Source organism: Rhineura floridana, chromosome 1 (assembly GCF_030035675.1).
Source record: "Rhineura floridana isolate rRhiFlo1 chromosome 1, rRhiFlo1.hap2, whole genome shotgun sequence".
Taxonomy (NCBI): Eukaryota; Metazoa; Chordata; class Lepidosauria; order Squamata; family Rhineuridae; genus Rhineura; species Rhineura floridana.
Window position 1 is genome coordinate 312,930,746 of NC_084480.1, and position 18,189 is coordinate 312,948,934.

Here is an 18,189-nt window from a genome sequence, read left to right on the forward strand (position 1 = left end):
GATGCAGCTCCACCTCTCCCTCAGCTGGAGAGTGTCCAGGACATGGCTGAAGCCCCTCAGTCGGATTTAGCGGATGAATAGGAGGCTCCCCTCTCCCCTGCAGAGCGAAGACACCATCAAGTATTGCAACAATGTCGTAGGTCTGGCCATTTAAGACAAGCAAGCTCTGAGAAGCTGATTACTTGCACCTGTCTTAGGGGGTGGGATTTAAAAGGCAGTTTGTGACTGCAGCAGGCTGCTGACTACAAAGTTGGTCGTGACCTCCACATGACACCTAGCTTCCAGAACCCAGATCCTTGGACTGAACTCTTGCCTCACTGGACCCAGCTTTCCTTGACTGCACTTTTGGGCGCTGATTTTGGTACATTGCTTGGAAACTCTCCTCTGACCTTCTCTTGTCCTGTTCCTGTTATCTGCCTAGCCTTGGCAGATTTATGACCCAGCTAACTTGCAGCTAATTAGTTTACGGCCCAGCTATCAGAAGCTGACAGTAGGTGAGATAGTGAACAGGGCAAGGGGGCTGGGGAAATTTGGCTGCTGTTGAAGCCTATGTGGAGCTGCCCTTGAGGTTGGTCCGGAAGCTGCAGCTGGTGCAAAATGTTGTGGCACAACTGTTCACTGGAGCAGGATATGGCCAACATGTTACCCCACTGCTGAAAGAATTGCACTGGCTGTCTATTAGTTAAAGGTGCTTGGGACCAGCATACTTGAAAGATCATCTTATCTCTTATATACCCAGTCAATCTCTGCACTCTGCATGTGAAGGCCTCCTGCAGATAACATCTTATCAGATTGGTCTCTGCAGTCACAAATTCGTTAGTGGCCGTGAGGACAAAAGGGCTGTGTATGAATCTAAAAAATATGTATCGCCCAAAATCAGCTGCCTGAAGTGGCTGCCTTAACAATGGGGCCAACTCTGTCCTTTTAGAACAGAAAATTTTACATGTCAAGAGGATCCTCATCCTAAGATCACTGTTGACTGTCTCACCCAAGGCTGGCAAGCTCACTAAGTCAAGGTGGAGAACTGGTGGAATCTACTGTGCTTTTTGCTGTGAATTTGAGTGAAAGTCACCCAGTTTTCCCTTAGGACTTGATGGCTGCAACATTTTCTCTACAAGTCTCCCACCACCTGCCATTCCAGCACAGGATAAAATATCACTGTTACTTCCCAGTCACCATATATCTGAAGACTACTGATCTGCAGGTATGTAACCTGTTGGAGAACACTGCTTGACTCCGATTCAGAAATGAATGTTAGTGCAAGGGTCACCTCAAAGGAGAGATTTCTTCTGTATTGCAATTGGAGCTGATGAAGGCTTCCTCAGTAAGCAGCCAAGTCTGGGGAAATGGGAGCAAAAGTCCACCCCCGGGGGACCCTCTTACCCTGAGTTCCTCAGATTTTTCTCCTTAACGCAGCCCCTAACAAAGTAACAGAAAGGAGGCCAAGAGCCGCCCATGAAAAAACTGAGGGGAGATTCCCACCATTGTAAAGCTCCCTTGGGACATATGGATCATCCATATAGGGTTGGAGTTTACTCCCAAGTTTCCCCAGGGTCAGCTTTTTAATACAGCCCCCTAGGAAAACAATAGAAATTAAGCTGCTAGGGATGTGTATTTGGGAGTTGCCCCTGTGAATGTTGGAAGTGGGGGCAAATGCAGATCTTCGTGGGGGATCTGTGGGCAAGGAAAACCTCCTGTAGGGGATTGTGGAGGGGATTTTAGCTCTCATTAGGGATGGGCGAGAATTTTGATTCCTTTTGTGTTTCAAGCTGACTTTATCAAATCTGAAATTTGGGAAACAATATGAGAACCGAAACAAAGCCACCCTTCAAAGTTTGCACTTACTTGAATTTTGTGATGCAATTAGCCAACCAACCAACGTTTACAGAAATGCATTTATTACAGAAAAGTATCCGTAACAATGAATGTATTAATGAAAAGAACATAAAATGCATTATATGATGAGAAATGGCTTGCAAAAATGTGAACATTAGTCAACCCCCCCTATAAAATGTGTATATTAGGAGAAATCCCATTCATTTGCATTAAAAACCAAAGTGGCCATAACGTTTTTGTTTAATGACATAGAGGCATGAATTTGGTGACATGAAAACCCCTATGGAGGGGTGTAACCCTTCTAAATTTATGGTTGGTAGCTCCAGGCCACATTTAAATTATAAAATGTTCTAAATTTAAAATGGACATGACTTTCTTATTTTTTGTGTTTTCTTTTACATAGAGACATACAATTTGGGGACATGGTAGTCCCTACTGAGGGGATTAGCCCTGCCAAATATATGTTCTGTATCTCCAGAGGAGATCATGCAAGTTGTCTTTAAAAGTTGTTGTTGTTGTTGTTGTTTAAGAAAAGATTTTTAAAAAGACTGTGAGTTTTCAGTCATGCCCATTCCATGCTTCTGTGTTTGTCCTGTTCCTTCCTTCAAGACTTTAAAAAAATTAAGGGTTTTTAAAAATTAGGTCTATGATAGGGTAGGTAGTATCAGGCAGGCACAGGCTGGCAGAACCTGGAGAAAATATGCACATAAGGACATGAAAGTTGGGGGCATGGTAGCCTCTTCAGAGGGGATTAACCCTGCCAAATCTCAGGCAGGTAGCTCCAGGTGTTTTCATGCTAGCCACCTTTCAAGTTTGCTTTCTCCCCCAAAAAAGTGTTTTTTTTTAAAAAAAAACCTATGAGTACTAACTCATGGTCATTCTTACGTTCCTATGTTTACCCTGCTCCTTCCCTTGAGATCTTGAAAAAAACTGTGGGTTTTAGTAGTAGTAGTAGTAGTAGTAGTAGTATTGTTATTATTGTTATTGTTATTATTATTGGATTTATATCCCACCCTTTCTCCTGAAGTAGAAGGGTGACAAAAACATCAACAAAACAATTTAACAACAAAAAAGAAAAGCTTTCCAAAAACAGATAAAAACATTCTAAAACACAATTATAGTTAAAAACATTCTAAAACACTTCAAGGGTAAGGTTGCTTGCCTCTGTAGCAATCTTGATGCCCCATCCACATCTACTATAGTCCACAGTGAGGTGTCCAGTGCAACGTCTGCTCCAAATTCTTTGGATCAGTTTCAGTTGATGCTGCCCATCAAGAAGATTCATTGTGGTTGATGTAGCTGACAAACAGAACCACTTTCCCAAGTCTCTTTGTCTGTAGATTTTGCTTGTATCTCTCAAGACTGAAATGTTCAGATGAGAAAGCACCTGTCTCAGTAACTACTGGCATGAGCGAGGACATTATTTCTGTTTCTGTGCTGCAAGATGATACAAACTTGAGGGACACCCTGCTGGATGAGATCAATCCTTCCTCATTCACATTTCTTCCAAGCCACTCCAAAATAAAAGTATGGACTTCCTTATCAGATGAGAGTAGGTAAATAGGAGTTAATGGGGGAATTTCACTTAATTCACAGTTCAAATGAAGTAGTGTCAGGATTTCTGTAAGAACATTGTATCTTCTGGGATTGCTTATTTTGAGGAAGTCATCCTTTGCTTGACTAGACAAACGCTTGACATTCACCTCCAAATGTGCCTGACAGAGAATGGCTTCTCCACCACTATTTCCATATGGCAGGTGAACAATCATCTCATCTTTATCTGTACTGTCCAGGTAACCTAGTGGCTTCCCAGATATGAATTCTTCTGTAGTTTCTTTCTCAAAAATGTTCCCACTAACCAGAACATTTAGTCGAAACTCTTCACTCTTAGCTGTTGAAAATATGTATTCCAACAAAAGTGAAAGAAAATTTAATTAATTTAATTTAATTAATTTAATTTAATTAATTAAGCTTATATACCGCCCGACTAGCAACAGCTCTCTGGGCGGTGAACATTAAAAATACAATAATAATAACACAAAACTGTACACAAAACTGTACAGTCTAAAATCAAAATATAATAATTTACAATTAACAGGAATTAAAATGCCTCAGAGAAGAGAAAGGTTTTAACCTGGCGCCGAAAAGATGATAGTGTTGGCGCCAGGCGCACCTCCTCGGAGAGACCATTCCATAGTTCGGGGGCCACCACTGAGAAGGCCCTAGATCTTGTCACCACTCTCTGGGCTTCCCTATGAGTCGGAACCCGGAGGAGGGCCTTCGTAGTAGACCGTAGTGTACGGGCCGGTTCATATCGGGAGAGGCGTTCCGACAGATATCGTGGTCCCGCGCCGTATAAGGCTTTATAGGTAAGTACCAACACTTTGAATCTGGCCCGGAAGCATATTGGAAGCCAGTGCAAATGGGCTAGCACAGGTGTTATATGCTCAGACCGCTTAGTTCTTGTTAGCAGTCTGGCCGCCGCATTTTGCACTAGCTGTAGCTTCCGAATCGTCTTCAAAGGTAGCCCTATGTAGAGCGCATTGCAGTAGTCCAGACGCGAGGTTACCATAGCATGTACCACTGATGAGAGGTCCTCCTTACTCAGATAGGGACGTAGCTGGGCTACCAACCGAAGTTGGTAGAACGCATTCCGGGCCACTGAGGCTACATGAGCCTCAAGTGTGAGGGAAGAGTCTAAGATGACTCCCAGACTACGCACCTGTTCCTTTAGGGGGAGTGTAACCCCATCCAGGACAGGGTATATATCCACCATCCGATCAGAGAAACCATCCACCAACAGCATCTCAGTCTTGTCAGGATTGAGTCTCAGTTTGTTAGTTCTCATCCAGTCCATTGTCGCAGCCAGGCAACAGTTCAGCACGTCGACTGCCTCACCTGAAGAAGATGTAAAGGAGAAGTAGAGCTGCGTGTCATCAGCATACTGAAGAAGAACCAAGTCCCAAAATCTTCCCACCTTTTGACATGAAAGAGAGAAATGGTTTGGACACAGCATCTGAAATGGGGTCAGACTCAGCAATGATCAACAGCAATACATTGTCAAGCCATGGAACACTCAAAACTTGTTTCTCTAATAACTGGTAGACTGTGTAAGCATTAACATCAATACATTCCATGATGAGTGATTTTATTTCTTCAAATTTCACTTTTCCAGGGTCAGAATCAATATAAATTGAAATATTAGGAGGCTTCAGAGTAAGGTTTACTCTTTGCACGTTTCTTGCCAGATAATTATCGCTAACATCTTCCAAAGTGCCACTATAATCATCAGGAAGATCTGGAATATTTTCTGCAGAGGTAAAGTTAACTGACTCAATTGTGCTAGTCTCCAGTTCCAAGCACTCGTGGCAGCTGGAAAGATGCAGGTGGTGGTGTTCGCCAGTACCCATTTCCTTTTCAGATATTTGCTCAAGTTGTTCAGGATGTTCATTTACTTTCTGCAATTTGCATGTTCCTCTCTGCATTTCTCAATCACCTCCTGCATAATTGACAGCTTCCTCTTCGGGATTAGCAGCAGCTTCAAAAGTAGACTCTTGAATCTGTTCACCAAGCTGTATCTTATTAGTATTTTCCTCTTTTTTTGGTATTTGGAGCCAGTTGTTCTAACTCTTCTAGTGCTGACTTCTGTAAGTGCACAGACACAATTTTTTGAGGCACCATTCCATTATCCATTTGAAGTTTATCTTCCATGAATGCTATCCCAAGGCTATTGAAGTTATCTATGCTTGTTTCAGCAAATAATATGAAAGGTTCTGCAGGTCTAAAGGCCAAATGTGAACAATAGTCTGACCAATTCACAATATTTTCTGTTGAGCAAGTTATAGTCTGAGAACTGCCTGCTTGAATGGAAGTACTTTCAGTTATAAATGCAATATGTTCTGCTTCCATTATTTTGTCCAAATAACTGAAAGGAGATACAATAAGCAACACCAATTTGTTTACATGTAGAGCAGAGGGAGCTGTCTCAGTTGGTCTTCAGGTGAGGACATATAAGCAAGCCAGCTTCCAGAGAGCGAGCGAACAGATTGAGCGAACAGGGAGGGCAAATAGGAGTTTGACAAAGGTGTTTGACAGGGGAGGTCAAGGGGGAGGTCCCTAAAACAACCCCAAACAAATTACTAATCCTCCTTGTACAGTGCACCGCATACCAGTGGGACTGTCACGTTTACCCTGAAGTAGGACAGGACAAAGCAGAGGCCACTCCAAAACAAGTAGTCTGAAAGAAACAAAAGGTAGAAGAGAGTATGAATGGGAAAGATACTCCAGTGCTTGTGACCTGCAAGGTGTGTGCCATGTTTGTTTTCTTGCCTGAGAACAACATGGCATACATGTGCAACAAGTGCAAGCTCGTGGCACTGTTGGAAGAAAAAGTGAGAGGCCTGGAATGGGGGGTGCCACTCTGAGGACTATAAGAGAAGATGAGTTCTTAGAATGCTGGAATAACAGCAGCAAAGAGAAGTGGAGATGGAAAAACAACAGCCTGTGGTAGCAGAAGTGGAGACTGCTTTGGAGAGGAGCAAAGAACAGTCCCTTATTTGCAGATTAATAAGGCTTCTTAACATTGCAATCAGATGCCCCTCGCTGTTAGACTTATGATGGGATTCAAGCTTATCACACATCTCTCTGGAATTTTTACAGTTCATAAGCAAGGGAATCTGGGAATTACACATTTTGTGATAAGGTCTTGTACCTTCTCGTCTTTCTCAGTCCAAACTCTTTGTTCCTCCCGAGAAGCATTTTCTCCTGGTTCCGATCCTGTAATCATGTCCAACAGCTTCTGTTGCCTCAGGTGTTTCTTCATTCAAAATTCCCACATTTTGCAGTCTCCAGGTGATAACTTCTCCAGACTTAGCTGTTCTGCTAAGGTAGCCATTCTTAAGTAAAAGCCTCAACACTGACTAAAAACTCCGAAGGTCTCTAATAGCTTCTTTTGATTCACAACATAAAGCTCCTTAATTGCTCAAATCTCCATTTGCATGGCTGGGCCCATAACCTGACGGAATTCTACTGAGTTGCATAGCGGAATGGAGAGTTTTGAGCAAGCTTACGTGTGTATGTTTGAATCCTTGCTAAAGATTCCACCTTCCCTGCAAATTAGTCAGACAGAGACTTTAAGCTTTAAAATAAGAAATAACTACTTTATACTGGAAGTACATGCTTGATAGGAAAGAGTTCTATATCTGGCTAACTATGTTGGAGCAACAAGCACTGGTCCCAGTACTCGCCCTCATGCTTGTTGGAAGGGAGAAACAAAGGAAAGATGTCTGCTCCCCTCTCGAGAAAGAAGAACTGGGAAGGCGGGAAGGAACTGGGATCAACATCCTGTTGCATATCAGTCTAGCAGGAAGGAAGAGACAGCAGCGGATCAAAGGACAGGTATAGCCTAGCAACCAAGAGGTCTGCTCTAGCTACCCTTATTAACCCCATGCAGCCTCAACCCACAAGTTGGAGTTGAACCTCATACATTCCAACATCCTGGACTTCAGAAAAGCTGATTTTAATAAACTCAGAACAATTGTAAATACAGTTCCATGGCAAGCAACCCTAATGAGAAAAGGAGTCCAAGATGGGTGGGAGTTTCTAAAAAAGGAAATTCTAAAAGGGCAATGGCAAGCAGTTCCAACAAGGAAAAAAAGGGGGGGGAGTAGAAGAAGCCAATGTGGCTTCACAAAAAGCTTAGAGATGACCTGAAAACAAAAAAGGACACATACAGGAAGTGGAAGGAAGGCCAGGCCACAAAGAAAGAGTACAGACAGGTAGTATGGAATTGCAGGAATGGCATCAGGAAAGCTAAAGCTGAGAATGAGCTGAGGCTAGTGAGGGATGCTAAAAGCAACAAAAAGCTTTCTTCAGGTATGTCCATAGTAAAAGACAGAGAAAAGAAATGGTGGCACAGCTACTCAATGAGGATGGCAAAATGATAACAGTTGACAAAGAAAAGGCAGAAGTCCTCAATTCCTACTTTGGCTCAGTCCTCTCCCAAAAAAGGGTCTATGACCCTCCCGGGAAACATGAAGTAGAAGGGGCAGGATTGGAACTTGAGATCGATAGACAAATGGTCAAGATATACCTAATCACTTTGAACGAGTTCAAATCTCCAGGGCTCGATAAACTGCATCCTAGAGTATTGAAGGAACTGGCTGAAGAACTCTCAGAACCGCTGTCTATTATCTTTGTGATATCATGGAGGACTGGTGAAGTGCTGGAGGACTGGAGGAGAGCTAATGTTGTCCCAATCTTCAAAAAGGGCAAAAAGGAGGAACCGGGGAACTACAGACCAGTCAGCCTAACATCAAACCCTGGGAAAACTCTGGAGCAGATTATAAAGCAGTCAGTCTGTAAGCACCTTGAATACAGTGATTACTAGGAGCCAACATGGATTTATGAAGAACAAATCCTGCCAAACTTATCTTATCTCGTGTTTTGATCGGGTAACCTCCCTTGTAGGCTGTGGGAATGCTGTGGACATAATATATCTCGACTTCAGCAAAGCTTTTGACAAAGTACCCCATGATATTCTGATTAGCAAGCTAGCTAAATGTGTGCTGGATGGAACAACTATCAGGTGGATCCACAGTTGGCTCCAGAATTGTATGCAAAGAGTGCTTATCAATTGTTCCTTCTCAGACTGGGTGGAAGTAATGAGGGGTACCACAGGGCTCGGTCCTGGGCCCAGTGCTCTTCAGCATTTTTATTTACGACTTGGATGAGGAGCTACAGAGCATGCTTATCAAATTTGCAGATGATACAAAATTGGGGGGCATAGCTAATACCGTGGAAGACAGAAAGAAAATTCAAAGGGACCTTGATAGGCTGGAGCATTGGGCTGAAAACAACAAAATAAAATTCAACAGGGATAAATGTAAAGTTCTACACTTAGGAAAAAGAAACCAAATGCACGGTTATAAGATGGGGGATACTTGGCTCAGCAATACAACATGTGAGAAGGATCTTGGAATTGTCGTTGATCTCAAACTGAATATGAGCCAACAGTGTGATGTGGCTGCAAAAAAGGCAAATGCTATATTAGGCTGCATTAACAGAAGTATAGTTTCCAAATCGCCGTATTAGTTCCCCTCTATTCAGCACTGGTTAGGCCTCATCTTGAGTACTGCATCCAGTTCTGGTCTCCGCACTTCAAGAAGGATGCAGACAAACTGGAACGGGTTCAGAGGAGGGCAACAAAGATGATCAGGGGACTGGAAACAAAGGCCTATGAGGAGAGACAGAAAGAGCTGGGCATGTTTAGCCTGGAGAAGAGAAGACTGAGGGGAGATATGATAGCTCTCTTCAAGTACATGAAAGGTTGTCACACAGAGGAGGGCCGGAATCTCTTCTGAACTGTCCCAAAGTGCAGGAGATGGAATAATTAGCTCAAGTTGCAGGAAGCCAGATTTCGACTGGACATCAGGAAAAACTTCCTAACTGTTAGAGCCATACGACAATGGAACCAATTACCTAGAGAGGTAGTGGGGTCTCCAACACTGGAGGCATTCAAGAGGCAGCTGGAAAGCCATCTCTCGGGAATGCTTTGATTTGGTTTCCTGCATTGAACAGGGGGTTTGACTTAATGGCCTTGTAGGCCCCTTCCACTATTCTATGATTCTATGATCCACATGAAAAACACATATTTACTTGAATATCCCTCCTCCAAACCACTGTGACTGAGGTGTCCTGGGAAAATAGTCTGTTATTCAAACCTAGCCTATCTGTCAAATTGAAAGATCCTCCCCCACCCGTCCACTATTTTGACGCTCAGATTTGGGTGTTGCCCTGGTCAGGTTGGTTTCACTTTTTAAAAAATACACATTGCCACCACCTGGAATATAAAGGAGTCGTTGATGTGCCTTGAGACAAATTGTTAACTGTGCAATCCAGCTCTGGAATTACACAAGTTCACCCTCTTATTCAGAAAGAACATGGAAGCTAGTATTTATTGCTTACATTGCATGTATGTTAAGTCTGGGGTGCTTAAATGGTTTTTTCCCTTAAACTGAAGGCTTTTTAAAATACAAGAATCGTTATTTGTTCCATTTTGCAGTAGGAACTTAATCCATATTTCTGTTTTCTCTTTGCAGTAGCTTCGATAGGATAAGAGCACCAAAAACATGAAGACCAATTTCAGCCTCGGAACACTATCCTCTCTGGGTATTGAAGAAGAATATGATTTCATATACAACAACACTGATCCAAAGAGTATTGAAGAGAACTATTCTTTTACATACAATAACACTGAGAGAGGGCATGATGCAATGAATGCAGACTATGGAAGAATTGCCATCTACAGCTTCATTTGTGTTTTCTGCATTTTTGGGCTTATGGGAAATGGAATAGTCATCTGGCTTCTTGGTTTTCGCATTAAGAGGAACCCTTTTACTACCTATATCCTGAACTTGTCTATTGCTGACTTTGGGCTTCTCATATCTTTACTTTCAATATTTTTAGTTTGCAGTCTACCCTCTACCTTCGTAGAAGATGATGGTGTATATAGGGAAGTTTCTGCCTTTATAGCTTGGGAGTTCTTTCAACTGATGTATAGCAGTGGTCAACTTCTACTGACAGTCATCAGCATTGACAGGTGTATGGCTGTCCTTTTCCCAATTTGGCATCGATGCCACCGGCCAACATACTTGTCCCCTGCTTTGTGTATCGTCATATGGGCCATCTTCTTCTTGAACTGTGCCATTGATTTCACAAACAGATTTGACTGGTTCTTTCTAGTTAATTGGTGTTCTACAGAACACCTCCCATATATGGTCAATTCCCTTCTCTGCCTCCCACTCATCACCCTCTCCACATTGATCCTGCTCATCAGAATGTGCTTTAAATCACAACAGCATAAACGTGGGAAAATCTTAAAAACTATTGTGATTACTCTTGTCTTCTTTCTCATCTTCGCTTTTCCACTGAATGTCTCCTTCCTAATCCATTTTTATGATTGTTGTACAGAGTCAGAAACTTGTCTGTCTTTTTTAGTGGATACTTTTGTTCTTTCTTGGCCATCACCTTACTATCTGACAGAATATGGATTGTTATGTGCCTGTTTAAACAGCTGTGTTAACCCCTTGATTTATTACCTGGTTGGGAGACATAAGAGGGGTCGATCTAGGCAAAGCATGAAGGTCATCCTCCAGACAGCTTTCATGGATGATCAAGTCTGTGGAGAGCAAGTGGAATCCCCAGCAGAAACCCAGTTATGATTTCTCTTGGAAATGTTGAGGGGGGAAAGTCTAGCCTTGTCATTCTAGTTATAATCGTGCAGATTCCTTTAGGTATTGATTTGATGATCTTACAGAAACCTGTTTCAGGTGCTGTAGAGTCACTACAACTTTCAGTGCTAGGAAGCTACCATCAGACTTTTCATAAAGGAGGATCCGGAGGCCCCTGATATTTGTAGGAGGAAAGAGAAGCTGTATTGTATATAGTTCTAATGTGTAATTGTTTATGTGCTGTATGTTGTTCCGTTTTATGTAGCCTGCCCTGGGATCACTTTGTGACTATGGAGAGGATTTTTTTTTTAATGGACTAAAATGCACGAACAATTTACTTTGAAAGGGGATGATGCTATTGGAATGGACTGTGAGGAGGGAGGAAACAAGGGGCTAATTACACATACTGCTAAATGTGTTGACGCCGATCACATAGCACTGCAGTCATTTTTGTGAGAAACATATGGGCAGATTATATGCCTTCTTTCCCTACCAGGATCTGTGCAGAAGTCATCACAACTATGCCTTTTTCTGCTATCGCTAATTGCATCCTGGGGATGATATTCACGCAGACTGCAGCAGGGGAAAGGAAGATAAAACCTTCTCTCCCCACATGCTTCAGTTCCAATAAAAACCTGGGACCTTCAGACTTTCTATTTATTATTATTATTATTATTATTATTATTATTATTATTATTATTATTATTATTATTATTATCATTATTATAAAAAAACCTGGTGTGATTTACAATGGCACACATAGGATCGCATGCAGTCAGGCCCTGAGTCACTATAGCCCAAGTTGCTAATAGTTTCTCTTCTGTAGCTTATACAAGCAGTGCCATCTTGGATGCAGTCCTATGGCATGGTTTGTGGGGGGAGTGGGTGGCCACTGAGAAAAGGTATTTGTAGATCCTTTCTTTTCTCTTAGGAAAATTATTTACAGCTGTCCCATAAGGCATGCATGGGCAAGGATCCTCAGGCCTCTCCCCCTCCCCAAGTGTTTGACATTCCTCAAACACTTATGCAACACAAATAAAACACCTACTATGTTGTGTCCAAGACTATGCTCTCCAGGATGCCCACAGCTGAATGGTTGGATGTACGTGACTTCTTCTTCTTCTTCCAACTCTATGATTCTATGATTCTCAGTGGGTTCTTGGCTGCTGGGACCTTCTCTCCTGTGTGTGTGTGTTACCCTCTTTCTGGTTCCTGTTTCTTTCCCATGGTAACACCTCAAGTTTAATTCTTCTGATATGCAATTATAATAAACAAACTATATATTCTTTAAAAAAATCTCTCTTTCTCTGCTTGATGCTGTTTTTTTTGGGAGGGGGTGCTTCTTGGAATGTTCAGTATGCTGTCACAGCAAGGCCCAGGATATAAGATACAGGGAGTAAGACCCTGGTAAAGCAGCCTCAGTGTCTCCAAAGGGTCAGGGAGGGTCAGCTTTGGAATGTATTAGGTCATAGAAGTGATGGGTTGGTATTAGAATTTCTGACTATTATTTGGTTGGCTAGATTTTAATGCAAGCAGCATGATGTCTAAGTAATACTTATGTGTAACGTTTAGATTAGAAGATGTTAATTTCTTTGTCTTGGAGGGTATAAAAATGTAGACATCAGTGCCATGTGGCAGAGCTCCATTGAACATTATGGGAAATTGACTTCCTGTATGTTTCCTTACTAAATAAAGGCCTACCATTTTGCTGCAAGCCTGTGTACTGAATTTCTTCAAGACCCCTGGTCCAGCAGACCCCTAAATTCCCCATCACTCCTTTCCAGTGTTGTTTCACTATAAATACGCTACATCAGATCAGAACAGAAATTGCTTTTGGACCCACCAATGAAACCAGTCAAGCTGGTTATGGTGTGTGGAGAAACATCTGAGTAACACAGGCTGTTTTAGCTGACCAAGAACATGAAAGGTGCAATTTTGTGCTCTAAAGCAGCATTTCCCAACCTTTGGGTCCCCAGATGTTGCTGGACTACAGTTCCCATAATTCCCGACCATTGGCCTTGCTGGCTGGGGCTGATGGCATAGTAGGGTTTGGAGATGAACAGTATTGGTCTAAATGAACCAAGAATCTCATTTGATATAAAGCAGATCCCATTTCTGGGTCATGGCAGGAAAAAATATTTTGCCTAGAACATGGTGATTAAAAAAACCCTCTGGGTTCTGCTTAGGGATGGGGAGAAATTCATTTTATTCAAGCCCACCTAATTCATACTTTCTGAAGCATTACATGAACTGAAAAGTAGGTATTCATTGAAATTCACAAAATTCATGAAATTCCTCAGCCGAAATCCTGAGGAATATTTGTGAGGACTTTAAAACAAAATTCACAAATTAATGTTGAAATGTGGAGAACTGAATTTAAGATTTGGAAACTAAGAAAACATTATTGCTATTGTTGTTATTATTAAATAAACCTATAGACCACTTCATGGCATAAAGCCATCAAAGTGGTGTACCTGATAAAATCAGAATAAAACAAACACAAGCTCTAGAAACAACAGAACCATCAATACAAACTCTAAAAACAGCAAATAAATCATTTCATCAGATACAAAACTGATCTTCACAAATGATTGGACAAGGCCTCAGGGAAAGCCTTGCTAAACAAAAATCTTCAGTAGGTGCCGAAACTTCATCAGCACTAGGCTCCCTTCTGATTTTGGTTGGAAATTGATTCCAGAGAGCTGGAGCTGCAACACTAAAAGCCTAGTTGCTAGTACAGGGTAAGTGCACCTCTGGGGCAGATGGTATTCTCAGTAGTGCCCCATCTGATGAGTACAATTGCTGGGCAGGGATATAGTGGGCGACGTGATTCCTTAGAAAGATTTCCCCATCTCTGATGCTACCACTCTTCTTTCAAACAAAACAAGCTGTTGAAGTATGCTTTGAAAGAGATGTAAATACAAAGTGCAAATTTCATAATTGAACCCAGGGAAGCAATTTTCTCCACCCATGGATTTTGGAAGCATCCAGGAAAAGGAGCCTCATCTTGGCTATTGGGACACCAGCTAATAGTTTTCTTGGAAATGCTATCATGATGTGAAGTTGGTGCCCCACCTTTGCTGAACACACATAAAGGCCCTCCCTCTCTGGCATACTCTAGTCAAGGTTCTGTGCTCACTTCTGTACGGACACAACTTTTGAAACCAGATAAGGGATTATGACTTGAGATCTGGAAAACATAGAAGGAGAACATCACAAGCCTCCCTACTCCCACTTCTGAGCAAACAGGGTGTGACTTGAAGAAGGTACGACATGCCATTTCCCTTTCTCTCTTCCTTCACACCTCTCTTCAAAAACAAAAATCTTTCTTCTAAAAACTTTGACTGAAGCTCACATCCCTAATCCTAACAAAAATGAATCTGAACCATAAATCATCTCTAAATGTCTTTATTATTTATTTATTTATTTTATTTTATTACATTTTTAGACCGCCCTATAGCAATAAGCTCCCAGGGCGGTGTACAGCATAATAAAACAGGTTAAAATACAAGTGGATGTAAATACACAATAAAACATAATTAAAAATTTTCAATTTTCAATTCAAATTTTAAAATTTTTAAAATTTTTAAAATGCCTGGGCGAAGAGGTAGGTCTTTACCTGGCGCCGAAAAGATAACAAAGAAGGCGCCAGGCGTATCTCATCAGGGAGGGCATTCCATAGTTCGGGGGCCACCACTGAGAAGGCCCTAGCTCTAGTTATCGTTCTCCGTGCCTCCCTATGCGTTGGGACACGGAGAAGGGCCTTCGACGTCGAGCGCAGCGACCGGGTAGGTACATAGCGGGAGAGGCGTTCCGCCAGGTACTACTAATACTCATCCTTTCTCTTCCCCACCCCCTTCTCTCTCTCTCCTGTTCTGCTGCCTTTCTTTATATTGTATTAAAGGTGAATTTGATCTTAGAGATTAGGAGGACATGAACTGAAAATAAGTCTGTCAATATCTTAATACAGTTATACAAATCTACGGTGCAACCATACTTGAAATACTGTATACAGTTTGGGTCGCCTCACCTTAAAAATATATAATGGAAAAGATTCAGCAAAGGGTAAGTAAAATGATTAAGGGACTGAGCAACTCCCCTATGAGGAAAGGTTACAATTTGTTGTTGTTATGTGCCTTCGATTATGATTTATGGTGACCCTATGAATGTGCCTTCGATTATGATTTATGGCGACCCTATGAATCAGTGACCTCCAAGAGCATCTGTCATGAACAACCCTGTTCAGATCTTGTAAGTTCAGGTCTGTGGCTTCTTTTATGGAATCAATCCATCTCTTGTTTGGCCTTCCTCTTTTTCTGCTCCCTTCTGTTTTTCCCAGCTTTATAGCCTTTTCTAGTGAATCAGGTCTTCTCGTGATGTGTCCAAAGTATGATAACCTCAGATTTCCACGAACCAACGAAAACGGAAACAAGCACTGCCGCTCAAGGGTTAAAAAAGGTGCAATTCCCCCCACAAGCACAGGGCCTCCACTAAGCCTTTAAGGCGCAATGCCTCCACAAGCACAGGGCCTCTGCTAAGCGTGGGGCCCAATCAGTCCAATTGGTATTTTGCTGGCCCTGCCCATGACCTCTTCTGTTTCAGCTCAAACAGATTCAAATAATCAAAGTTCTCCTGCCCTCCTAAACAACTCATTGTCTTTGTGGCTTCCTACTGTCTTCACACTGATTACGACTTATGGTGACCCTATGAATCAGTGACCTCCAGTAGCATCTGTCATGAACCGCCCTGTTCAGATCTTGTAAGTTCAGATCTGTGGCTTCTTTTATGGAATCAATCCATCTCTTGTTTGGTCTTCCTCTTTTTCCACTCCCTTCTGTTTTTTCCAGCATTATTGTCTTCTCTAGTGAATCATGTCTTCTCATTATGTGTCCAAAGTATGATAGCCTCAGTTTCCTCATTTTAGCTTCTAGTGACAGTTCTGGTTTAATTTGTTCTAACACCCAATTATTTGTCTTTTTCACAATATTTGGGGGCTTTTTAGTTTAAAAAAGATGGCAAAGAGGAGATGTGACAGAGATGTATAAGTTTATGCATGGAAAGGGAAACATTCTCTCTCTATCTCATAACAGTAGAATTTGAGGCCATCCAATGAAGCTGAATGTTGGAAGATTCAGGTTAGAGAAAAGAAAGTTCTTCACATAGCACATTATTAAATTATGGAATTTGTTCACAGAAGAGGTAGGTACTGCCACCAATGTGGACGGCTTTAAAGAGTATTAGAGAAATTCATGAAGGACAAGGCTATCAATGGCTACTAGCCATTGTTTGTGGGCTTCCCATAGCCACTGCGGGGACAGGATGGTGGACTAGACAGCCCTTTGGTCTGATCCAATAGGGCTATTCTTATATTCCCCATTTTTGATACTTATATTGTATGTTTCTGTATTTGCTGCTCTTTATTTATTTATTTATTTATTTATTTATTTATTTATTTATTTATTTATTTATTACATTTATATACTGCCCCATAGCCAAAGCTCACTGGGCGGTTTACAAAAATTAAAAACATTGAACATTAAAAACAAATATACAATTATAAAAGAAAAAGAACACCAAGAAGACTCAGTGAGTGTCAGAGAAGTATCGTTGTGCATCCTTCCTGGCTCCAGCACCCAGAGTCAGATGGATGGGGCAGGGTGGCAGTGAGGGCAGGGGAAGCACCTGGTGGCAAGTGCCAACCTGGCGCTCCCTCAGCCTTGCCACTGCCCTTCCTTTCCCCAGAATGGTCTTGGCAAGCAGTGCAGAAGAGGACATCATCACCACCACCACCACCACCACCACCGGTTCCTGTTAGTGCGTACACCTACGCGTCCCCCCAGTCTCCTCCTTTCAGCTATTTGGTCAGAAATATAAGCAGACCCACACTTAGAATCATAGAATCGTAGAGCTGGAAGGGGCCTATAAGGCCATCGAGTCCATCCAGGGATCCAGCTTAAAGCATAACTGACAGGTGGCTGTCCAGATACCTCTTGAAGGTCTCCAGTGTTGGAAAGCCTACCACCTCCCTAGGGAATTGGTACCATTGTTGTACTGCTCTAACAGTTAGGGAGTTTTTCCTGATGTCCAGTTGAAATCTGGCTTCCTGTAATTTGAGCCCATTATTCCATGTCCTGCACTCTGGGACGATCGAGAAGAGATCCTGGCCCTCTTCTGTGTGACAACCTTTCAAGAACTTGAAGAGTGCTATCATATCTCCTCTCAATCTTCTCTTCTCCAGGCTAAACATGCCCAGGTCTTTCAGTCTCTCCTCATAGGGCTTTGTTTCCAGTCCCCTGATCTTCCTCATTGCCCTCCTCTGAACCCTTGAGTTTGTCTCCCTGGAACTTTAGGGAGACTATTTAAATATTTTATTTATTTATTTAAATTATTTCTATATTGTTGATGGATTTTTTAAAATCTGCATCCCAGTGGCTAGAGTAGGACGCTTGGTAAGCTATGGGGATTAATTCCACGAACATGTTTAGTATGAGGTGGGAAAGGAAAAGGGAAAAGATGAGCATCATGTGGCATTGCACCTCTGAGAGATTAAGCATCTTTATACCTAAAGCTACCCACCAAGGCCACAGGGCTTGGGGGTGGGGACTGGAGCCCCACTTGTGCCCTGTCCAAACTCCCCTGCTCAATGCTACAGAAAAATAGAAAAAACCTCAGAAGCTTTCTTAGAAAAATGTCACCAGAGAAATTTCAGCTCAACTGTACTTGACAAAGTAAAGTGTCAGCTAAGAAGGGCTAGGAATGAGAAGACAACTACTGTGGGCTATAAGCCAAGTGGACTTGCCCAAGAGATGGGAGACACCAGTTCCAGCCTGTCAGACATCTCCACGGTTAAAGGCGGTATGCTTCTGAATACTAGCTGCTGGGAATCACTAGTGGGGGAGTGCTCTTGTGCTCAGTCTCATCTTGAAGGCTTCCATGTGGCTTCTGGTTGGCCGCTGTGACAACAGGACATTGGGCTAGGTGGGCGTTAGGCCTGATCCAGTGGGACCTTTCTTACCAACAGAATGATGCACTGGAGGAGAGAGAGTACAGGGATTAAAAAGTCCAATGCAGATCATTTGCAGATGAAATACATGAAAGTCGTTCCCATTTCAAAACCCAAACA

General features: G+C 42.3%; 1 protein-coding gene and 1 pseudogene across 2 annotated transcripts; one reads left to right on the plus strand and one right to left on the minus strand.

Annotated features, from left to right (window-relative positions):
* Positions 1-270: 270 nt before the first annotated feature.
* LOC133376212 (mas-related G-protein coupled receptor member H-like) lies at positions 271-11,775 on the plus strand. 2 transcript variants are annotated; one of them, XM_061607865.1, is made up of 3 exons: positions 271-361; positions 929-1,204; positions 9,936-11,775. In XM_061607865.1, exon 3 carries the CDS (start codon positions 9,966-9,968, stop codon positions 11,055-11,057), a length of 1,092 nt encoding a protein of 363 aa, XP_061463849.1. In that variant the 5' UTR covers positions 271-361; positions 929-1,204; positions 9,936-9,965; the 3' UTR covers positions 11,058-11,775. The 2 variants fall into 2 exon arrangements, with proteins under 2 accessions (XP_061463849.1, XP_061463857.1); XM_061607873.1 differs by having other exon boundaries at positions 1,088-1,204.
* LOC133377632 (biotin--protein ligase-like) lies at positions 1,765-5,688 on the minus strand (annotated as a pseudogene).
* Positions 11,776-18,189: the final 6,414 nt, after the last annotated feature.

Bases quoted from the DNA above. Each gene is read 5' to 3' on its own strand.
- LOC133376212 (XM_061607865.1), top strand. From the start codon at position 9,966: ATGAAGACCAATTTCAGCCTCGGAACACTATCCTCTCTGGGTATTGAA.